General features: G+C 42.2%; 1 protein-coding gene across 3 annotated transcripts in view; it reads left to right on the top strand.

Moving 5' to 3' along the window:
- The window catches only part of NALCN (sodium leak channel, non-selective), a gene marked incomplete at both ends in the record, with an annotated part of 234296 nt that overhangs the window by 108864 nt on the left and 100043 nt on the right, over positions 1-25389 (top strand). For all 3 annotated transcript variants that reach the window (XM_081326644.1, XM_081326643.1, XM_081326642.1), the window contains one exon: positions 22523-22665. In XM_081326644.1, the coding sequence (XP_081182770.1) occupies positions 22523-22665 (143 nt within the window). The remainder of the gene's footprint in view (positions 1-22522; positions 22666-25389) is intronic.

Here is a 25389-nt window from a genome sequence, read left to right as displayed (position 1 = left end):
TAAACATGTACATATGCTTAGGACCTCCAGTCTTATCATGATTTCTCATACATATACAGGAGCATTTATGCTTGTACAATAGCAGCATAAAAAGTTCTAATCCTATTCCTTTCAAAGAAAGTGGATGAAGTCACTGGAGTTGATGCTGGTGGAGTACAGGACAAGGGGATGGTGGACAGAGAAGATGCTATTGGTGATCCCCATCCTCTCTAGAAATGTACCAAGCATGCTTAAAAGTTAGCAAGGATTTCAGTGGGCAATATATTGTTATTTAATTCATTATAAATCTGTTGTTTTCCCTTAGTTCAGAAGGATTCCGTGATTTAAAACAGATTTGTGACTACCAGCATTTCTTCTAGCCTCCTCCCAAACTTCTAACTGTCTCTTTTTAACTTGCCCATTGAAACCTTGCAGCTGTCAACCTTGCGAGGAATCCAAAAAGCCAGATGAGTTGGATTCTACATTAATGTAGCAGAATCTAGCAAATCTGAAAGTACATTTCTCCCCCGTTGCCTTTACAGTCCAAAAAACTGGCGAGAATCCCTTTTGAGATGTTTGCCTTGCCCACATTCCTGCTGAAGGCTAAGCCAGTCTCTTATCTGGCCATTACTCTGGCTGGGATTCTTATTCCAAGATCATTCCCACCCTCCATCAGCCCTGCAGGTTGCATTTCATTCCATTCTGTTCTCAGGCAATTATTGTACTACATATGTGGCAGTTAGAGTTTGCCCTTGTGTCCTGATCATGTGCTTAATGAGGTCTGCCTGCGTCTTCTCTCTTGGGTGAACAGGGAATGCCTGAGTTTCCTGCTCTCTGCAACAGCCATCAAACAAAAGAGGATGGTTCTGATTAAGATGTGTACATCTTCCCTTCTGCTGGAGACTGCAACTGTTCCTCTGATATTTATTTGCATTTCTAACATACATGTCTATTTCTGTAGTCCTAGTTGTAATGTATTGGGCTTGCTTGTAACACCGCATGGTAACGGCTAGTAGGCTGTATAAGCTGGGAACTAGCTAACTGCTCCCAGCACCTCAGATAACCCGTCTCCAGCGCTGCTATTGGCTGCCCCTAGGTGGCAATAGGTTGCTTCAAATCTATTGGCTGCCACCTAGGGGCCAGGGGTATAAATTGCTGCATCTGCAGCCCAGTTCTCTAGTTAAGAACCTGCAAGCAATAAACCATGATCTTTGCTGAACTCACTCGCCTTGTCTTCATTCCTGCACAACGAATCCAGTACACAACACTGGTGATGAAGGTGGGATCCTGCTTCTCCGTTGGAGCTGAAAGTCACTAGGGGAGAGGCAGCACAAGCCTGGCGGGAAAAACACTTTCCCCCCCTACGGTCAGCTAGCAAGCCACGCTAGTGACCACGCACTCAGAGACCAGTCCCTGAGCAATGGAGAGGCAGGATTCGAAGATGCAGAAGCCAGCCGCGAAGACCACCAGAATGCCCAAGGTCGGAAGGCTGTGAGAATTCGACATCAAGAAACCAGAAGGATGGCCCTCATACCTGTACCAGGTTGAGAACTACCTTCGGGTGAACCAGGTCACAGAGGACGGACTGAAGGCTGCCACACTGCTCTGTGTGTGTGGCCCAGCAACGTTCGATCTGGCCGAAAACCTGTTCGTGCCCACACAATTGGAATCCATGTCCTACGCCAAACTGAAGAAGAAGCTCGGAGAACACTTCCAGCCGAAGATGTCAGTGATTGCTTGGCACTATGCCTTCGAACAACGAGTACAGCAGCCGGGAGAGACCACATCCGAATACATAGTGGCCTTGAGGCAGGCCGCACGCCTGTGTCGATTTTCAGACGTTGAAGATTGACTTCGAGACCGGCTCGTCTGCGGCCTCCACAATCAAGAGCTGAAGAAAAACCTTTTTGCCAGGGAGGTCCTGTCGTTCGCAGATGCCCAGAACGAGGTTATGGCGGATGAAGCTGCTGGTGGAGCCGTCCGAACGATCTGGCCTGCCAAAACAATGCAACACAAAGAAGCCATCCACCACGAGGATGCCAAACTTACTGAGGAATCAGAAGAAGACGCCGAAGTTAACAAGCTGCACAGACAGACCAACACACAGCACCACAGCAGCAAGCAGCAAGAGACTACTTACAAGACAGATCCCTTGCCTAGATGTCCAGGTTGTGGCGGCTGCCACCAGCACTCAGACTGCAGGTTCCGGACAGCCACATGCCAGGCCTACAGGAAAACTGGCCACATGGCAGCAGTTTGCAGAGGTCACCAGAGGGACCAGCCATCGCATCGCCAGTCGGACGATCCGACCTGGAGAGGTACTGGGGCCCCGGGTCCATTCAGCGTGGGTTTTTGCTCAAGCTGCAGAAGTGTATGTCACCCCGGAGCCCGACGCCCCCTTAAACCCAAGTATAGAATCCAGGTGGAGCTGCAAGGGGTCTCCTGTAAGATGGAGCTGGACACAGGCTCTGCCATTTTCATTATTTCTCTGGACACATTTAATTCTGTGTGCAGTCGCAGTAGTAGATGGGCCAAGCTGAGGCCCTCTGACATACTTTTAACAGATTTCCAGAATGTAAAAGTTGCAGTCAAGGGTGAAGCCACCTTGGCCGTTAAATTTAAAGGGTTTTCAGGGCACCTGGATGTTGTTGTAGTAGGGGGCCAGAGAATGAGCCTAATTGGGCTTGATTGGTTTGATGCACTAGGCATCCAAGTAAGTATCAACCGGACACAAGTCGCGAGTCTAGCGTCAGTTTGCGAGTACTTCGCAGACGTATTTGTTTCAGCCCTAGGAACTTACACAGGCCCGCCAATAGCATTTAAATTAGACCCAAACGTGGTTCCCATCAGGATTAAGCCTCAAAGGGTCCCCTTTGCCCTCAAGCACAAAATTGACATGGAACTAGACAAGCTTGTGGAACAGGGTGTGTTGCAACCAGTAGATGGTGGGGAGTGGGAAACTCCTATTGTAACACCACTTAAAGCCAACGGGGATGTCAGAATATGTGCAGACTACAAATGTACAATTAACCGGGCCCTTAAACAGCACGCATACCCAGTCCCAGTGGTGAGCCACATCCTGGCATCTTTGCAGGGTGGCATCACTTTTGCAAAATTAGATTTGGCACAGGCCTATCAGCAACTACCTGTTGATGAGGCCACGGCCGCAGCACAGACAATTGTGATCCACAGGGAGGCTTTCAGAGTAAAGTGCTAGCAATTTGGGGTCAGTGTAGCCCCGGGTATTTTTCAGGGAATCATGGAACGCACACTCAAAGGCATCCCAGGGGTTTGCCCCTATTTTGACGGCGTGCTTATTGCCGGAGAATCCACAGAAGTGCTAGCAAGGAGGCTCAGAGCCATCTTGCAGAGGCTGCGTGAAGCAGGCCTCAAACTAAAAAAGAGCAAATGCAGAATTGGGGTTCCCTCGACTGAATTTTTGGGTTTTCACATTGATGCCAATGGCATCCACCCAGCTGAGTCCAAAGTAAAGGCCATTCAGATGGCACCTAGCCCTAAAACAAAAAGAGAGCTGCAAGCATTCTTGGGCCTCCTCAACTTCTACCACGCGTTCCTTCCTAACAAGGCTGCAGTGGCAGAGCCACTTCACAGGCTCTTAGATAAAACAGCTTCTTGGAAGTGGACCAGCATTTACAAAAAAAAGTTTTCAGGACCTGAAGGCATTTCTGTCAGTCAGTTCTACTATCACTCATTTTCAGGGAGTCTAAACCAGTCTGTTTAGCATGGGACACATCCCCATATGGGGTGGGGGCAGTCTTGAGTCACTTAAAGAAAGATGGAACCCAGGTTCCCATTGCATTTTATTCGAGGACGCTGTCCTTTGCTGAGTATAACTACACTCAAATTGACAAAGAGGCATTGGCCATTATAGCTGGAGTTAAAAAATTCCATGACTACTTATATGGCAGGGACTTCATGGTCTTCACAGACCACAAACCATTATTGGGGTTATTCACCACAGACAAACAGACACCCCACATATTATCCCCTAGAATGCTGAGATGGTCTATTTTTTATCAGCTTACACGTTTAAGCTGATTTACAAACCCGGCAAAGAAATGGGCCATACAGACAGCCTGAGTAGGCTTCCACTGCCACAGATTGAACCAGATCCAGCCCCAGCAGCCCGCATATTATCTATTCAGGATTTTCCAGAGTTTCCCCTCCATGCTGGGGACATAGCTGCAGAAACAACAGCTGATTAGACACTAAGTAGAGTGCTTCCTTGGGTGCACACAGGGTGGCTAGATAAGAGCCCAGGCCCTGAATTTCTGAGTTATTTTACTAGAAGACATGAGCTATCAGCTCACAAGGGTTGTATCCTATGGGGGAAGAGGGTCATAGTCTCCACCTCACTAAGAGACAGGGTCTTGCAATCACTGCATGAAGGTCATCCGGGTATTGTCCGTATGAAAGCTTTAGCTAGAAGCTACTTATGGTGGCCAGGTTTAGACAAGGCCATTGAAGCCCAGCTGTATGGATGTTACACATGCCAGCAATCAAGGCCTGAAATACCACACGCACCAGTTCACAGGTGGGAGGAGACTCACACTCCTTGCTCTAGAATTCACATAGACTTTGCTGGGCCCTTTCAGGCACTGCTCTTTCTTATAGTGGTCGACAGCCACTCTAAATGGCTTGAAGTAATACCAGTTGCAAACATGACTACTGCTAGGACCATCCAGGTGCTTAGGAAACTCTTTGCCACACATGGACTGCCAGACGTCGTAGTATCTGACAATGGAGCCCAATTTACTGCAGCTGAATTTCAGGCTTTCCTGAGAGCAAATCTCATCAGGCACGCAACGTTGGCCCCATTTCACCCATCCACCAATGGTCAAGCTGAACATATGGTCCAGACCACGAAGGAGTCACTGAAGCGTATAGTGACTGGGGACTGGCATTACAGATTGGCAGATTTTTTACTTTGCCAGCATTCCACACCCTGCAAGCTGCAGGGAAAAGCCCAGCAGAGCTGCACTGGGGGAGGTAGCTGATCACGAAACTGGATAGGTTACATCTAGATAGAGTGGCAGTAGAAGCTGCGTGTCCAAAACCCCTGAGGGGGCTGCAAGTGGGCAATGCAGTGTGGGCCAGGAACTATGGGCATGGGAATCTGTGGGTACCAGGGAGAATTACTAAAACTTCAGGCCCCCTCTCTTACGAAGTGGGGCTGGAGGGCGGGCGAGTTGTCAGGCGCCACATCAACCAACTCAGGAAGCATTTTCCAGAACGGCCACTAAGCAAGGACTATGTCATAAGTCCTTACCAAGGCCCACAAACTGGCAGCCAAACTGGCCCATGCATAGACTCTGAAGGCTCACACAGCCCAAGCAACGAGGAGTTGGCCGTAGAGGAGGGGAGTCCGGAAGTGCAACATGGGTCTCCTGACTGAGAAAGCCAACCAGACTTTTACAGCCACTGTGCTAACTCTGCTGAACAAACTGACTCTGGGGTGGGCCAACCTGGAAAGGCCAGCTAGAGAACATCAAGCCAGCCTGAATCACTTGAACTAAGAGACACTGGCCTACCCAGCCCTGCCGGCAAGCTGGTAGGCCAGGAAGTGCCTGGGTCCCCCAGGCATTCCACAAGGACATGTAAACCTCCTGCTTATTTGCAAGACTATGTGCTGAAACAATAAGGCTATAATGTTGTATGTACCTTGTGCTAACTCTGCTGACAAACTGACTCTGGGGTGGGCCAACCTGGAAAGGCCAGCCAGAGAACATCAAGCCAGCCTGAATCACTTGAACTAAGAGACACTGGCCTACCCAGCCCTGCCGGCAAGCTGGTAGGCCAGGAAGTGCCTGGGTCCCCCAGGCATTCCACAAGGACACGCAAACCTCCTGCTTATTTGCAAGACTATGTGCTGAAACAATAAGGCTATAATGTTGTATGTACCTTGTGTTAACTGCTGACCTACAAGATTGTATTGAACAATGGAGCTATAATGTTGTAAAGTACTGTATTGTGCTGCTAAGTGGAACCTATTCAACCAGTGTTAAGTCTTGTAATTATTTATTTATTTATTTATTTGATTTGATTTGTATACCGCCCTTCTCCCGAAGGACTCAGGGCGGTGAACAGGGACATAAATATCAAAATGCCCAAATACAGAAATTGAAAACAGATTAAACCCTAGTGCCCAAATGCAGAAGATAAATTACATTAAAATAATAATTAAAACAAAACCCATCACTGTATTTCTGTTACTGCTATAGTGTTGTTCGTTCTAAGGGGGGAGGGGTGTAATGTATTGGGCTTGCTTATAACACCACGTGGTAACCGCTGGTAGGCTGTTTAAGCTGGGAGCTAGCTAATGGCTCCCAGCACCTCAGACAACCCATCTCCAGCGCTGCTATTGGCTGCCCCTAGGCGGCAATAGGTTGCTTCAAACATATTGGCTGCCGCTTAGGGGCCAGGGGTATAAATTGCTGCATCTGCAGCCCAGTTCTCTAGTTCAGATTCTGCAAGCAATAAACCATGATCTTTGCTGAACTCACTCGCCTTGTCTTCATTCCTGCGCAACAAACCCAGTATACAACACTAGTGAAGTGAACTGCCATTTGCATCTTCCACTATTTTTCATGAGGTAGACAACACATCAATTTTTTTTACTATTTCTAGTTTATTCCCCTTCTCCAGTTCTGAGTTCATTCTTGTTCAGAATTGTATTTGAGTAAAAGGCCTACTATATATAAGCCCATCCCTGCCCGTAACTCATCCTTAACGCGTCTTTCTGGAAAGACATTTTAAAATTTTGGGAAAACAAAGAGCAGAATGCTTGAGATACTTATTAAATCTCTCAAACTTTTACATATGGACTCTGGGCCATATGACTTTCTTATCAGTACAAGAGAGATTGTCTTCTGTTCTTGCTTTAATTTGAATGTAGAAAAAAACGAACTCCCTTCCTTCCTTCCTTCCCCCACATACATACTCTATATATCTATATGTCTGTCTGTCTGTCTGTCTGTCTATCTATCTATCTATCTATCTATCTATCTATCTATCTATCTATCTATCTATCTATCTATCTATCTATCACTTATCTAATCTATCTATCTGTCTGTCTGTCAGTGTGTCTGTCTTGTCTGTCTGTATATTGCACAGATAGGTGTATTTTTGCTTTTTTCTTTGGTAACAGCTGTTGAATTTCATCTCAGAGGACGATTGCAGGGCTCAGTAAAGTCCCTCTTGATTTCTCTGCCATCATAATTAAAACCTTGACACTTCAAGTCTGCCTACATATCCAGAAATAAAACGTCGTATAATTAATTATGCTTATATAATATGATAGTCTTGTGGAATAGTTGAGGGACTTACATCCCGTCTTCAGGATTCCAAGGAAAAAACTGATGGACAGATTGCAATATATAAGGCATATCTCACTCTCACAATAGGTATTTCTCAGATCTTTGCTTCTTTTTTAGCATGCATCAGTCTCCTTAAGAAGATACAGGGGCACAATGAAAATAAAAAATAGAAAGCAGAAAGCCTTGGTTTATAAGAAATCTGCTTCAAAACAGCGGATGCTGTTTTGCAAATGTCAACATTAAAAAAAAAATTTTCCAGAATGTCAGAATAGTCAGTTTTAGATGCTTTTGATTTGACATTCTGATATATAGCTGTTCAGCCCCTCAAGCAAATTGTTTTTTAAATATCCGAACTCAGATCATATATCTCATTCTGAAGTATTCATTCATGTTTCAAATGTCAGTCTAACGACATTTATTTTTATAGCTTTTAGCAGAATTTTAAAGAGGTTGGTATCACAGAAAAAAAATGTGTTAATTTGTAGGCAAAAAGTTACACAGCGCAATATAATTGAAAAGAAATACTAGAAAAGGTGAAAAAAATACATTTTAGAACAGAGCATCCAGATGCAATATAAAAAAACATACATTAATATAGTAATCACAGTCTAATAAATGTGGAATATTATGTGGGTTGTCTTTAAAATGTTTTGAAGACATTTTAAGCCATTTCTGTCTTCAGTACAAAGAGTTGGCAGCCAGTTTATCAATCATCTAGAAAAGACTAATACTTTTGGAAAAGCATGTATGATTTGCCACTTTTAAAACCAGAAATAGCTTGTTTTCCCTATACAAATTTTCCCCAAACTAAAAGAGAGTGCAAATAACTAATACATTCATGCCTTAGGTGAATGTCCCTTGCCTACAACTAAATGAAGAGATGAAAAGTGTTATGGAACCTGGGGGTGGCTGGTGACATGAGGGTGTGCCTTTCACCTTTTTAAACTTGCATTTAATTTTAACTTAGTTTTAACTTTCTTGTATTTAAGCTTTTTTACCACTCTTTAACTTTTTATTGTAACCCGCACAGAGGCTCTTAGTTGAGATAGGCAGTGTAGAAATGTGATAAAGAAATGAAAGAAAACTCTACAGCTAAGGCTGTATCATGCTGTTTATTTATATTATAGAAAAACTGGGAGAATAAAATGAGTGCATTGTATACAACAGTTGAATTTGTTACTGGAAGAATAAGATACAACATAACTATATGATAAAATCAAAGAGGCATTGGTTTAATGTTTCAGAGAAGGCAAGATAACATTGGATTTGTGTTTTTCCATTGCTTCCTATCCATTTTGAATTATGGATCTCCTTGGCTTTAAGTGGAGTATAGAATATTGAAGAAATCTGCTTTGTTTGGTGAAATATTCTGGATTAATGCATAATACAGTTATGATATTATTAAAGTAATTCATTTTTACAAAAAAAATAAGAAAAAATACTCATTAAACCTTTGCAGTAGCAAAAAAAAAAAGCATCAAGTTAATTATTATTATTATTTTTTTAATTCCATTTATATCCCGCCCTTCTCCGAAGACTCAGGGCGGCTTACAATTTAAGCACAAACCAATGTGCTTAGCAATAGCCTTCATTCTATGTATATGCCTGCTTATTAGGGCTTTCACACACCCCCAAGCGGCATTATTACAAAGTCAGCTTAATTGCCCCCAACAATCTGGGTCCTCATTTTACCTACCTCGGAAGGATGGAAGGCTGAGTCAACCTTGAGCCTGGTGGGATGCGAACCTGCACTAATTGCAGGCAGCTGGTGTTACTTAAGGAGGCATTAGCCCACTGCTCCACCAAGGCTCTTATGCCAAACTAGACAGCTGCACTTAGCCATATTTGATTAATTTTGAAATACTCAGAAGAATCAGGCATGGTTAATACCTGGGGTGAAAAATCACCAGACAATATTAGTTTTCTAAATTGGACTAGATATTTTTTTAAAAAATCCAGAGAAAATGAAATGTATTTCCATATCCTTGCAGATAAACCAACTTCATGGATATACAGCTTCATCTGCTTTACATTTTACATTTTTTTCTCTTAAATTATTTCTCCTTTCCTTTGCTTTTCATACATTGTGTAAAACTTAATAACTGCCTTAATTTTTTTTCTAGGGCCACTGCTAATAGATTAATAATCACTTCTGCTATATTTTCCTCTTTATCTTCAGGTATGTTCTGGAATCTCAAATAATGTACCGTCTTCTCCATTTAAAAAAAAAAACAGCGACTGCTCCTAGGTTTTGATTTGCTTGTTCTAATCTTTCATTCTCTCTCATTGGTGCTTCAATTTTTCCCCCAGTATCTTCTGATTGATCTTCCACCTTCTGAATTCTTTGTTCATTTTTAAGGATCATTTGTTGGTGAACCTCAAATTGTGACTTTATGTCAAGCATTTGTTCATTTAGCTTATCAAGATTGTTTTTTGTTTCTTGATGATTCTTCTGCATCATTTCTTGCATTAATTGTAAGATCGCATGCATCTCTTTTTGGAGGTTGTTTGCCTTCTCTCGTTGTAACATTGCTTCAATAGATCCCTGACTTGCTGGACTGGATGTTCCAGAAGAGGGTGCAGAAGCAGGTTTTTTTGTAATTTTAGTGAGGTTTGGTGCACTCATTGTTCAATCAAGCAAATTTTGTAAATCCACAGGGAGAAGAGAAAGAAAAAAAAGCCAACTGCTTTAGGCTATAATCCAACTTTAAAAAGAGCCTGCTGTTTTAGGCTAAAATCCAACTTTAAACAGGAACCAACTATTTTAGGCTATAATCCAAGTTTAAAAGGTAGCCAACTGCTTTAGGCTATATTCCAAGTTTAAAAGGGGACCAACTGCCTTAGGCTAATCCAGGTTTTTTTTAAAGCCAACTACTGTAATCTGTAATCCAGCAAAATAAAAAACACCAACTGCATAAATCTAATCCAAATATTTCTGTCAGTTCAAAAATACTTAGAGAAAAAAAGAAAAAAGAAAAGAAAAAACCATGTCTCTGAATAGTTTCTATAATAGTTATGTCTAAAGTTGAAAGATGTAGTTAAAAAAAATCTTTTCTTTTTCTTTTGTAGAAACACAGGATGTTCTTTGTTTAGCACAGGTGTTGTTTCAAGGTCATCACTATTCTGATTTTTTCTGTATTATTGTAGTATCTTCCTTCACCACTAGATGTCCTCATTAGTTATAGTGCCTCTATCCATTAGTAAAACTTTTATTTAAAATGCTCTTTCACAACAAAGTAAAAAAATCTTCCCAAATAAAAAAAATTAGCCAACAACATATTATCATTTTTTTCTTTTCAATCAGTCTCAAATCTTTTCTGCATATTTTTTTATATTCCTTAATTTTGTTCCCCCATTACAGATTTCTTGCCGCTTTTAACTCTCTTCTTCCCAAATCTTCCTGGGTTTTTTTACTTTTAAAAGTTATTCAATTCAGAGAATTATATTTTAAAAGTCCATAGGGAAGAGAAATAAAGAAGAATCTCACCCAGATCAAACACATTGTTGACATTCAGCTGTTCGGGGCCCTGCCACAGCTCTTCGCTTCTTCCCCAGCTGTCTGTGGCTTGGGCTGTCTGCGTACTTACCATCAACCTTTCTCCCACCTGTTTAAAGAGTTTCCTCGGTCCGTTTGGGCCAACCGCCATTGGCTCCGAACTCCCAAGGTTTCTCTTCCTCCTCGTTGCCTCTCCAGGGTGACTTTCTGACCTCTTTGGGTCTCCAGATGAAGCAAAATCGGACTAGGAAACTGGAGCTCCAGTTTCTTTCATCCATATCGCCATGATGCCCAAGATGCAGCAAGAGGTGGATGAAATATTTAGAATGAATTCAAGTTACACAAGGAAACACAAATTGCCCAGAGAAGTCCATATAAGATTTATGAAGAAAACAATGAGGGATGAGATATTAAGAAGAGTTACAGATGACCCATTACAATATAAAGATAAAGAAACAGTAGTGCTGAAACAGATTCCCAAGAGAATTTTATTTATTTTATTGAATTTATATACCGCCCTTTCCCGAAGGACTCAGGGCGGTTTACAGGGTACTTAAAACATTGATACAAAAATTAAAAAGAATTAAAAAGAATTAAATATAATCCCTGAAAAAAATATAAAAAACCCCAATTAAAAACTTTCAGCCTGGGCCGGAAAGTTTGACGAGCCAGGTCTTCAGGTCCTGGCAAAATGAACGAAGGTCGGGGGTGGTCCTAAGCTCCGCAGGTAGCTGGTTCCAGAGGGCAGGCGCACCCACAGAGAAGGCCCTCCCCCTGGGTGTTACCCGCTGGCAATCTTTAACCAGCAGCACCCTGAGAAGGCCCTTCCTGTGGGAGCGCACTGGACAAAGGGAACTTGATGCTGGCAGCAGGTGTTCCCTCAGATATCCCGGACCCAAGCCATACTCGAAGATAATATGATTTCTTGACTACAAAGCTGATTGCAAAAGGAGTAAATTTTAGATGGCTGATGCCAGAAGGGATTTTGATGAATTAGAATAACACAAGATATCGTTTGGACTCAGTGTGGAAGGCAGAGGATTTTGATGGAAGATAGAGAGCATTTCTGAGAGAAAGAACACAATATCAACAAGAGGATGGAAAAAGCCAGAAACAGGCAGAACAAATAATAGAGGAAATAATTACACAGGTGGAAGAGGAAAAGAGAAGATGAATCAAGAAGATGAGGGAATAGTAAAAGAGCAGAGGATTACGAGATCAACAAGACCTAAAGATATAGAGAAAGAAAATAGAATTTTTTCCAGTGGATATAAATGGATTGAATTCCCCATCAAAAAGGAAAAGAATTTTCAAACAATTACAGAAATTAAACATTGATATAATTTGTTTTCAAGAGACACACATAAGAAAGGTAAAGGTAAAGGTTCTCCCACACATCCGTGCTAGTTGTTTCCAATTCTAGGGGCCGGTGCTCATCTCCGTTTCAAAGTTGAAGAGCCAGCGTTTGTCCGAGGACGTCTCCGTGGTCATGTGGCCGGCATGACTAGACGCCAAAGCGCACGGAACGCTGTTACCTTCCCACTGTAGTGGTCCCTATTTTTCTACTTGCATTTTTACGTGCTTTCGAACTGCTAGGTTGGCAGAAGCTGGGACGAGTAACAGACGCTCACTCTGCTATGCGGCACTTGGGATTCGACCCGCCAAACTGCTGACCTTCTGATCTACAAGCTCAGTGTCCTAACACACTGAGCCACCACGTCCCTTCACACATAAGAAAACAACATCATAATTTTTTGGAAAATCCAAAACTTGGAAAACATCAGCTCAACAACAACAAAAAAAGAGTAGTAGTTATATATGTCAAAGAGACAATAGATTCCAAAGTGATTTATGCAGATGAACAAGGAAGAATATTATTGGTAGAAATATTTTTAAATCAAAAACAGATACTTTTGATAGCAATATATGCACCAAATAATAAGTATTTTATTAAAACCTTCACAGAAAAATAGTAGAAATAGTATATCAAAATATATGCTTAATTGGGGATTTCAATGCAATAGTAGATGGGACATTAGACTATAAAAGCAGTAAATCAGGGAAACAAGGAAGAAAACGATTACCTCTCCTATCTGGAATTAAGGATTAATATGCAGGAAATTGAAATAGAATTAGGTACTTGGGCAGATCATAACCCCTTAAATATGGTATGGAAAGGAATGCAGAAAAAATTAAGATGGACTTTGAATCAATCTATATTAAAAGAAAAAGAATTTATAGATTTAGCAACAAAAGAAATGGAATTTTTCTTCAAAGAAAATAAAAAAGAAGGTACAATATTACAAAATGTATGGGATACAGCCAAAGCATATTTTCAAGGCATAGCAATAACATACATGGCGGGGAAAAATGAAGAAAAGAGACAACAATGTCAGTTGTTAAGAGAAGAATTTAAAAAATTAGAACTTGAACTACAGATAAACCCACAAAAGAAAATAATGTTACTTTGATACCAAAAGAGGACTCAGATCTGACCCAGATGAAAAACTATAGACCGATATCACTACTGAATGTGGGCTATAAAATCTTCATTTCAATAATAGCTGAGAGGCTGATCAAAATAGATTTTTGCCAAAGAGACAAATAAAAAATAATTTGAGGGTAATACTAGATACACTGGAATATTATGAACTTCATCTAGGGAAACAACTGGCACTATTTTTAGATGCCCAAAAGGCATTTGATAATGTTTCTTGGCAATTTATAATTTAACAACTAAAAATAATGGACTTTGGTCAAAACTTTATAAATAGAATTCACACAAAATATCAGAAACAATTAGCAAAAATAATTGTAAATGGGAATTACACAGAGAATTTTGATATACGAAAAGGCACAGGACAAGTGTGTCCATTATCCCCATTGCTATTTACCTTAACTTTGGAAGTTTTAAATAGAAACATTAGACAACATCCAGAAATTAAAAGATTGAAAATAAAAGTGAAACCTACAAACTGCAAGCATTTGCAGATGATTTGGTATTCATTCTTGAGGAACCTTTAGAGATGATTCCTAAACAGCTGGAAAAGATAGAACAATTTGGAAAGATAGCAGGATTAAAGATAAATAGAGAAAAAACTAAAGTGATAGTTAAAATTTTTACAGATAAACAAAAAAGCAATTATCAAAAAAATAGAATTGCAAATCGTCAAAAAGGTAAATTATTTGGGAATATGTTTGTCAGCAAGATGTTCAACAATAAAAAGATAATTGCATTAAATTATTAAACCAAATAAAGCTTCAATCGTCGTTGCTAGGAGGAATTTCTTCAGTGAAAATGAATATATTACCAAAAATATTATTTTTATTTCAAACGATACCTATAAAACTGGAGAAAAAATTCTTTGAAGATTTAAACTCTCTAATTCAAAAATTTATCTGGCAAGGAAAGAAAGCTAGAATTAAATTGAAAATGTTACAAGAAGCCAAGAGAAATGGAGGCTTTGGCTTGCCAGATTGGGTTTTATATTATCAAGCATCAGTGTTAACATGGATAAAAGAATGGGTAACTCTTAAAAATAAAAGATTGCTGTATCTGGAAGGACAGGATCTGCAACTTGGTTGGCATGCTTTTCTATGGTATGGAAAAAATAAAATACTTACCGGTAAATACTTCCAAAACTACTAAATTAGAAATGCATTATTATTAACTTGGGGAAAAATAAAATGTAAAATTTATTTGAAAATTCTAGGATGGCTTTCAACAATGGAAGCTTTTGTACATCCAAATCTAGTCAGTATCGATAAAATATGGACATACAAAGATATTCTAAATTCTGAAATGAACTTAAAATCCAGGCAAGAGATGGAAAATCAGGGCATCGATTTAACATGGTGGTCACATTTATAAATGCAAGTCAGATATGATAAAGATATTAAACAGTATGGATTTTACAAAGAACAGACTATGTTTGATCAGACATTCTTAACTTCTGCTGAAAAGGTAATTAAAAATGTATAATTTCTTATTAAATTTCAAAATGGAAGATGAACAAGTAAAAGAGACAATGATAGTATGGGCAAAGAATTTTGGATATAATATAGACTTAGAAAAGTGGCAACGTTTCTGGGAAAGAAACTATAAATTGACAATGTCAACTTCATACAAAGAAAACATATATAATGTTTTATAGATGGCATTTGCCACCAACAAGATTAGCAAAAGTGTTTAAAAACATGTCAGAGAAATGTTGGAAATGTAAACACAAACCAGACACTTCTTATGATATGTGGTGCGTTGTGTACTGGCTTCTTTGCTTGATCAAAGAGACGAGGCGAGTGAGTTCAGTCAGAAACATTCTGTATTTGCTTGCAGGAAGCGAACTGGAAAACAGGGCTGCGAATGCAGCTATTTATACCCTGGCTTCCAGGTGGCAGCCAATAGGTTTAAAGCAACCTATTGCCGCCCTAGAAGCAGCCAATGGCAGTGCTGGAGAGGGGTTGTTTGAGGAGCTGGGAGCCGTTAGCTAGTTCCCTGCTTAAGCAACCTTTCAGCAGTTAAACCCATGTGATACACTTAGTAAAACAAAGCCCAATACATTACACCCCTCCCCCCTAGAATGTACACACATTATAGCAACAAAAGAATAAGTACGGCAATTACAGAGTTTACAAGAATACAAAATAGTAGTATGCATGCATACAGCATTGTTCCACATTTCACTAATACAGAGGCTTCCCTGACTAGCAGCAATTTCAGTAACAAACACAACATTCCAGCACAATTATTTTAGGACAAAATCCTGTAAGTACACAGGAGGTTTGCGAACCCTTGTAGATCGCCTGGGGGATCCCGGCAGCTCCCGGTCTACCAGCTTGCCCACTGGGCTGGGTAGACCAGGGTCCTTGAGTCCAAGAGAGTCTGGCTGACACAAATTTCTCTGGCTGGCCATTCCAGGTCGGCCCACTACAAAGTCCCTTGTTTGCACAGAGTTAGCACAGTGGCTGTATAGTTCAGGTTGACTTTCCCCATTGGGGGACCCATGTTGCACTGCCAGGCTTTGCCCCTCTACAACCACCTCCCCATTGCTCTGACTGCTAGGGTCCTCAGAGCATGTGAATTGTGTGGCCTGGCTGCCGGTTTGAGGTCCTTGCACTGGACCTGGGATGAAGTCCTCGCTTTGTGGCCATTCTGGAAACCACTTCCTCAGCTGATCAATATAGTGGCGAATGACTCACCCGCCATCTAGGACCACTTCGTATGAGAGAGGGCCCAATATTTTAGTGATTTTGCCTGGCACCCACAAGTTCCCATGCCCATAGTTCCGGGTCCACACCCCATCACCCACTTGCAACCCCCTCAGAGGTCTTGGGCGAGAGGCATCTGCTGCCACCCAGTCTGGGTGCAACCTGTCCAGTTTCATGATTAGTCGCCTTCCACACCGCAGGTCTGCTCGGCTTTTGCCAGTTGCTGTGCATTGCGTGGTATGCTGGTAGAGCAAAAAATTGGCCAGCCTGTGGTGCCAATCCCCAATCACTATATGCTTCAGTGACTCCTTTGTAGTGTGCACCATTCGTTTGGCTTGCCCGTTGCTAGACGGATGAAATGGAGCCTATGTCATGTGCCTAATGAGGTTAGTCCTCAAGAAAGCCTGAAATTCTGCCACTGTGAACTGGGCCCCATTATCGGACACTACGATGTCCGGCAGCCTATGCATTGCAAAGAGTTTCCTAAGCACCTGGATGGTCCTAGCAGTAGTCATATTCGCGACTGGAATAACTTCCAACCACTTAGAGTGGCTGTCGACCACTATAAAAAATAGCTGTCCCTGAAAGGGCCCAGCGAAGTCGATATGAATCCTCAACCAGGGAGTGTGTGTCTCCTCCCATCTATGGACAGGAGCGTGTGGCATTTCAGGCCTAGGCTGCTGACACATGTAGCACCCGTGTACTTTTGAGCTTCAATGGCTTTATCTAATCCTGGCCCCCATAAATAGCTTCGTGCCAATGCTTTCATCCAAACAATACCCAGATGACATTCATGACGTGATTGCAGTACCCTGTCCCTTAAGGAAGTGGGGACAATGACCCTGCTCCCACATAGGATACAACCCTTGTGAGCTGAGAGCTCATGTCTACGTGTGAAATAGCTCTGGAACTCGGGTCCAGGACTGTTTTCCAGCCACCTTGTGTGAACCCAGGATAGGACTCTACTTAGGGTCTTGTCTGCAGCAGTTTCTGCAGTTACGTCCCCAGCATGGAGGGGAAATTCTGGCAAGTCCTGAATAGACAAAACGCGGACTGTGGGGGCCACATTTGGCTCGATTTGAGGCAGTGGAAGCCTACTGAGGCCATCTGCATGGCCCACATCTTTGCCGAGTTTGTGAATTAGCCTGAAACTGTAGGCCGATAAAAAGATGGATCATCTTAACATCCTAGGGGATAAGATGTGGGGTGTCTGTCTGTAGTGAATAACCCCAATAGCAGTTTATGGTCTGTGAAGACCATGAAGCCCCTGCCATACAAATAGTCGTGGAATTTTTTTACCCCAGCTACAATGGCCAATGCCTCTTTATCAATTTGTGCATAATTACGCTCTGCAGAGGACAGTGTCCTGGAATAGAAAGCAATTGGGACTTGAGTCCCATCGCTCTCCAAGTGGCTTAAAACAGCCCCCACCCCTATGGGGATGCATCACATGCAAGGCACACCGGCATTAACTCTTTAAAGTGGGTGATCATACAACTGGCGGACAGTAGGGCCTTCAATGCCTTAAAGCTGCTTTCATGTACCTTGGTCCATTTCCAAGTAGTATTTTTATCCAAGAGCCGGTGTAACAGCTCTGCCACTGCGGCCTTGTTAGGAAGGAATGCATGGTAAAAATTTAGGAGGCCTAGGAATGCCTGAAGCTCTCCCTTTGTTTTGAGGCTGGGTGCCATCTGAATGGCTTTCAATTTTGACTCAGCAGGGTGGATGCCATCAGCATCGATACGGAAACCCAAGAGCTCAGTTGAAGGGACTCCAATGCTACACTTGTTTTTCTTAAGGTTAAAGCCTGCTTCGCGAAGCCATTGAAGGACGGCTCTGAGCCTCTTGCAAGCACCTCAGTGGATTCACCGGCGATGAGTACATCATCGAAATAGGGGCAGACCCTGGGAATGCCCTTGAGCGTGTGCTCCATAATGCCTTGAAAAATGCCAGGAGTTACGCTAACCCCGAATTGCAAGCATTTTACTTTAAAAGCCCCTCTGTGGGTTACAATAATCTGTGCCATGGCTGTGGCCTCGTCCACAGGAAGCTGTTGGTAGGCCTGACCCAAATCTAACTTTGCAAAACTGTACCCCCTTGCAGTGATGCCAGGATGTGGCTGACTACTGGCACCGGGTACGCATGCTGTTTGAGTGCATGATTAATTGTGCATTTGTAATCAGCACAAATTCTGACATCTCCATTGGCTTTTAGTGGTGTGACTATTGGAGTTTCCCATTCACCCCCATCTACGGGCTGTAGAACCCCCTGTTCTATGAGCTTATCTAATTCAGCGTCTATCTTGTGTTTAAGAGCAAATGACACTCTACGAGGTTTAATCCTGACCGGCATTACAGTAGGATCTAGTTTAAATGTTATTGGCGGCCCCGTGTAAGTCCCTAGACCTGAGTCAAACACATCTGCGAACTCCTTGCATACTGTCGCTAGACTCACGACTTGCGTCCGGTTGATACCAGTTACCTGGATGCCTAATGCATCAAACCAATCGAGCCCGATCAGGTTCGTTCACTGACCCCCTACTACGACAATGTCCAGGTGCCCAGAAAACCCCTTAAATTTGACTGCCAGTTTGGCCTCGCCCTGGACTGTGACTCTGGCATTCTGGAAGTCGGTCAGTATAATGTCGGATGGCCTGAGCTTGGCCCATCTCTTGCTGCAATTGCAGATGAAGTTAAATGTTTCAAGTGATATAATGGGAGATGGCTGAGCCTGTGTCCAGCTCCATCTTCCAAGGGACCCATTGCAGCTCGACCTTAAGTTGAAATTTCAGCTTAATGGGGTGGTGAGCTCCCGTGCAGCAAACGCTTCTGCAGCTGGAGCAAAACCCTATGCTATACTGCCCTGGGGCCCCGGTACCTCTCCTGATCGGAATGTCCGACTTGCGATTCGATTGCCGGTCCCTCTGGCGACCTCTGCAAATGGACGCGATGTGGCCGGTCTTCCTGCAGGCCCGGCACATGGCTGTCCGAAACCTACAGTCCAAGCATTGGTGGTGGTCGCCACATCCTGGACACCTCAGGAAGGGATCTGCCTTGTAAGTCGTCCCTTGTAGCTTGTCGCTGCGATGTTGTTGGTTGGCATGCCTTTGGAGCTTGTCAACTTCTGTGTTCTTGTCGGAGTCTTCAGCATGTTCTGCGTCCTCATGATGGACGGCCTCCTCATACTGTGCTGTTTTGGTGGGCTGCATGGCTCATATGGCCCCACCAGCGGCTTCGTCCAACATGATCTCCTTCAGCGCATCTGGAAACAACAGAGTCTCTTTGGCGAAGAGCTTTTGTTGCAACTCTCGATTCCGGAGGCCGCAGACAAGTCGGTCCCGGAGCCTCTTCTCTACATTGGAGAACTGGCACAGGCGATGAATTCGGACACTGTTTCACCCAGCTGTTGAACCCTCTGTTTGAATGTGTGGTGCCAAGCTATTACCGACAGCTTGGGCTGCAAGTGGTCACTGAGCCATTTCTTCAAGTCCGTGAACATTATGGACTCCAATGGCATTGGCGCAAACAAGTTCTCTGCGGTGTCGAATATGGCTGGGCCACAAACACAGAGGAGTGTAGCAGCCTTCAGGCCATCCTCAATGACTTGATTGGCACGGAGGTAGTTCTTGACCCTGGATAGATACGAAGACCATCTTTCTGGGTGAGCTATGTCAAATTCTTCCAGCTTTCCGACCTTCGCCATTTCGGGTTGTTCTTCATGGCTGGGGCTCATCGTCTTCTTGTCCTGCTCCTCTGTGTGCCCAGGGACTGATCCTCTGGTCGCATGTTTGCTAGCATGCATGTGCTAGGTCGACTGTAGGGGGGAGGAATTGCTTTCCTGCCAGGCGCATTCCGGCCTCTTCCCTAGTGACTCTCAGCTCTGTTGGAGAAGCAGGATCCCACCTTCATCGCCACTGTTGTGTGCTGGGTTCTTTGCTTGATCGAAAAGATAAGGCGAGTGAGTTCAGTCAGAAACATTCTTTATTTGCTTGCAGGAACTGAACTGGGAAACAGGGCTGCGAATGCAGCTATTTATACCCTGGCCTCTAGGTGGCGGCAAATAGGTTTAAAGCAACCTATTGCCATCCTAGAAGCAGCCAATGGCGGCGCTGGAGACGGGTTGTCTGAGAAGCTGGGAGCCGTTAGCTAGCTCCCTGCTTAAGCAACCTTCCAACAGTTAAACCCACATAATACACTTAGTAAAACAAAGCTCAATACATTACACAGTGGACATGTGTTAAAGCAAGGAGATATTGGACAATAAATCACACTTGGTTAGAAAGAATGTTAGAGAAACACATAGACTATAAACCTGATTTATTTTTTACTAAGTATAATGCCAGAAAAACGTGATAAGCAAAGTACATATTTGATTCTACATGTGATAACAGTGGCAAGAATTACCGTATATACTTGAGTATAAGCCAAATTTTTCAGCCCACTTTTTGGGCTGAAAAATTCCACTTCGGCTTATACTCCAGTCAACAAAAAAACTTACCGAGGACTTGTGCGCGGCCGAGGCTTTGGTGCTTCCAGGATCGCGCGCACCTCTCCCAAGCCACCGCCGTCCGGAGACCTGCGCACCTCCCCAAACCTCCCCAAACGTCGGCAGGTCTCCGGACCTCCACGCCCTGCCTGCCTGCTTCTTTTCGAGACCTGCCGACGTTTGGGGAGGTTTGGGGAGGTGCGCGCCTCCCCAAACGTCGGCAGGTCTCCGGACCTCCGCGCCCTGCCTGCCTGCTTCTTTCCGCAGCGGAAAGAAGCAGGCAGGCAGGGCGCGGAGGTCCGGAGACCTGCCGACATTTGGGGAGGTTTGGGGAGGTGCGCGCGCACCTCCCCAAACCTCCCCAAACTTCGTCAGGTCTCCGGACGGCGGCGGCTTGGGAGAGGTGCGCGCGATCCTGGAAGCACCGAAGCCTCGGCCGCGCGCAAGTCCTCGGTAAGCTCCGGGCGGTCACTTGCTTCGCGTCTCCTGAGGGAAGGGGGGGGCGACTGGAGCGGGCGTGTTTCCTCGCCTGCTGGGCGCTGCGATTTGCCCGGGGAACGCACGGGCCCCGAATGGCAGCGTGGAGCGAGGAAGCGGACAGCCAGGGCTTCCCCGAGAGCCGCGGCCACACAGGGTATTCCTGTGTATTCAGGCTTGCAAAATGGCGGATCGAGCCTCTGCTGGCAGCAGAGGCTTGCAGAGCGCGGATCCAGCCTCCGCCGGCGGCGGAGGCTTGCAGAACGGCGGATCGGCTTATACTCGAGTCAATAACTTTTTCCAGTTTTGGGGGGTGAAATTGGGGGTCTCGGCTTATACTCGAGTCGGCTTATACTCAAGTATATACGGTATATTTGCACAATATTGGAAGAACGAAGAAATACCACCAGAAGAAGAAATTATCAAAAAATTATTAGACTGTGCGGAAATGGACAGACTGACTTTAAGGTTGAAAGAAAAAGAAGAAACAGAATATTTTCAAACCTGGGACCTATTTTATCAATGGTTAGAGAAAAGATTTAGGGATTAGGAATTTAATTTGTATTAGTGAATAAGATACTTATTCATGTTTTTGTTGAATAATTATTATTGAACTCTGTTAAAATAATAATAATAATAAAACTTTAATAAAAAAAATAATAACTGCCTTAATTTTAGTATGTCAGAACTGGTGTTTTCTTTGGGAATGCAAGCAAGCAGGTGGGCATCTGGGATACAAAGAGCAATGATTATTTTTTTTCAATTATTATTGTTGTAATTATTATTGTTGTTGTTATTGTTGATTATGATTTAATCTTCAATTCGATTCACCATCTGGGACTGGTAAAAACTTACCAGTTCAAGTCCTAACCAAAGACCTAAGAGCTATTAAGGTAGTGTCTGAGTATATAGCCAATTCTGAGTAGGTGTTTTTTTGCAAAATCAGGATATTCAGGTCTAATAAGTTCAAAATTTCCATGTATCTGGGCAGCCCTTTGGGTATTGCTCCAAGGGCTCCTATTACTATTGGTACAACCATTGATTTCTTCCTCCATAGTCACTCAACTTCAGTTTGCAAATCATGATATTCTTATTTTTTCTAGCTGTTTCTAGAAAAAAATGTTATTATTTATTTATTTTAGCATTATTTTATTTATTATTATATTATCTGTTTCTATTATTATTATTATTATTATTATTATTATTATTATTATTATTATTATTATTATTATTTACTATGAGTCATGTTTAAATGTCTGAATTGTAGAAAAAGACAAAGAGTATAAATAACTTAAGCATTTTTAATTCAGCGTGCCCACAGATACTTTAATATATTCATAGAATCACATAGTGACAATTGTTCTTGCATACCAGATGAAAGCTTATCAAAAGAATTGTAGAAGGAAAATGGATTAGCTTTTCTGGGGCACAGAAATGTGTTTCATAGATAAGCAAATGATGTTAAGGGAAGATGATGCTTATTTTTTTAAATGATTCATTTAATTTGTACAGAACATTTTTTTTCTTTTACCATTTACAGGAACAAGCATATTTACTGTTTATGAAGCTGCATCTCAGGAAGGTTGGGTCTTTCTGATGTATCGAGCAATTGACAGTTTTCCCCGATGGCGCTCTTATTTCTATTTCATCACCTTAATTTTCTTCCTTGCCTGGCTTGTTAAGGTACATAAATAAGAACCTTATAAAAATGGTAATAAGGGGAAACAGAAGAGAGATTCATATTAGAAATCAAACTGAATAATGACATAAAAGATTCTCTGGCATGAATACAGGTGTGTGTGTGTGTGTGTGTGTGTGTGTGTGTGTGTGTGTGTGTGTGTGTGTGTGTGTTGGCCGAACTATCCTGAAAGTTAATGGAGGGAGAGCGTTGATTAATTATATATATTATTTTGAGACAGTTATTATCCTGAAAGCTAGGATAATATCTTGCTTGTAAGACAGACACCCTCAAATTATATTGGTAATCTTAGCAATTGTACTCATTATACTAGGCCAGGCATGTCAAACTGCCGGCCCGCAGGCTGGATGCGTCACATCGAAACCACACCCACCCCATTGCCGCCAATGGGGGAAAAGTCACAATACGTCACGTGACATCATGTGACATCACAAATTTGACATGCCTGTGCTAGTCCATCACTGGAAGAATGTAAATGGTCCAGAAGAATAATGTGTTTAAATGTTTTCCAGGAGCTTTCCCAGGTCTTAAGTGGGAAATCAAAATTGTTTACTTCAGTTGCCATCACTGCTAGATTACTCTTTGGCAATCTCTCTGTATCCAGCTCAAGGCTTTTAGACTTTCTACAATCTCCAGAATGTCAGAAGACTATACAGTATTCCACTGATCTTATGGAATACAGATATATACTTGGCATATGGCCATATTGTAGAAGGACTGCAATTGAGTTCTTTATTTTGGCTACCTGGGTAACACGTGCTTATAGCATCTTTTCTCCTGGATTGAAGTAGTTGTTCAAACTGCCTTTTTAATCTGAGAATGTTCCATGCAGTCATTTTTCTTGCATCCACTTTCTAAGCTTTGTAACTGTCATTTTTTCCCCATTCTGGCACATTCAAACTACCATTTGGAATGATGCCAATTTAAATGTGGGTTGCCAGTGTTTGCATAAGTTAAATACTGCTTTAATTCCTGAATTATTATAATTCTCTATGAAAGAGGGAGAGGGCTCTTCAAAGAGACCAAGAAAATGTTAACACTGGAATATTCTGTGGCAAGATATTGTTATTTTATCGAAACTGTAATGTCTTTTCATAGGGACAGTTTGGAATTGATAGACTTTAATATGAAGGTGGTACTCAAATGATTCTAAATATACAAAGACTATGAAATAATCTTTATTGAATGGAGAATTTTATAGAGACAATTATATGAGCTATTACCCTTATTTTGGCCCCTAACCAAAGTAATCCTTTACATGATATCTGTTCATATACCTGTTAACCATAAAAGCTAATCAAAAACACTATATAATTCTCAACACCCAAAAATCATGTGAAGAGAAATACATCTGCTTCATAATTAGGCACACAACACTGATTGCATTTGTATGGATGCTCTAAAATACACAAGCCTGACAAAGCTCTCTGTTCAATTGTATCATTACCAGGGACACCTGCCTACAAAAGAATTAACGAAAAAGCTTGGGCACCTCACAAGTGGAAGCAAACACTCCATCAGTGCCCCACTATAGTGCCTTCAAACATTCAGAGACATGACCATAGATGAGGATGAAATTATGGTCTCATTTGATGGTCACAGTCCTTTTCACTTCCATACAGTAGATCTGGAATTATCCAAAGAATCTATGACCACATTGCTCCACAGCACATCTGATTTAACCAAATACACGAAGCTTGGAACATCCAGGATTATGGATTTCATAAATCTTTGCTTCCATCTTATCTCAGACTAGGCATATTCTCTCACATAAACCATAATTTTCTTCCCAAGATTTAATAGGGGATGAATATGTTCTTCATCAAAAACCCAGAGAGAGACCATTTGAAATCTCCTAAAAACTTCTTTTATTCTGATAATCATCAATAGTAAAGTGGAACATTTAAAATCCAGTACAACTCTCTTATATTCACGGTAAATGTAAAGCCAGGAGATAAGCCGCTATCATAAACCTGGCAGTGTAAGTTGGATAAGAGGCCACATTATTACTCATTATTACTCATCCTTTGTACCACCTTACCTATGCATCTCATTTTCAACTATCAACTAGGTTGTAGTGTGCACTATGTCCAGGTAATTGTAAACCCATCTGAGAAAATGAAATGCCTTCTCTGAAGCAGAAAATCACTTAGGGACAGATTTTTCTCCATTTTTTATTGTAGGCTGCTCTGCCTTTTCATTCTCCTTAGCAATTACATTTCCTCAGCCCAATTTATTATTATAGCAATAAAGTTTTTAGTTCTTTTCATTTGACTTCTCTTTTTAAGCTTCCAAGCCTTTAGCTACTCTACAGAAATGAATTCCTGAGAACATGTCAACTATTTTTCAAGGGAGAATATTAACTCATCCATTTTACTATAATTTGTTTATTTAGTCACCCATTTGATGGAAAGTGACTCTGGGTGGTGTACAGCACTCCAATAAAACAAGTCAAAATAAATCACATAACACTCTTAGCAGTAATTAATTGGTCAGAAATTTCAATCAACAAAAGTTTTAACCAAGTCAAGCCACATTTATTGAAAGCTAGAAAAGGGCTATTATTTATCTGCACTCATCTTGCTTCCAGTTGTTCCCCAACTTCCAAGCAAGAAAGCTCTTCACTTTCCCAATTGAGGCCAACATATTCATTAGAACATAAGAAAGTCTGTACTTCACTTATTTGTACCCTTTCCTTCCTTCCTTCC

The sequence above is a fragment of the Vipera berus genome (assembly GCF_964194415.1).
Source record: "Vipera berus genome assembly, chromosome: 4".
Taxonomy (NCBI): domain Eukaryota; kingdom Metazoa; phylum Chordata; class Lepidosauria; order Squamata; family Viperidae; genus Vipera; species Vipera berus.
The sequence above is the reverse complement of the archived record's forward strand: the minus strand, read 5'-3'. Positions and strand labels throughout refer to the sequence as shown.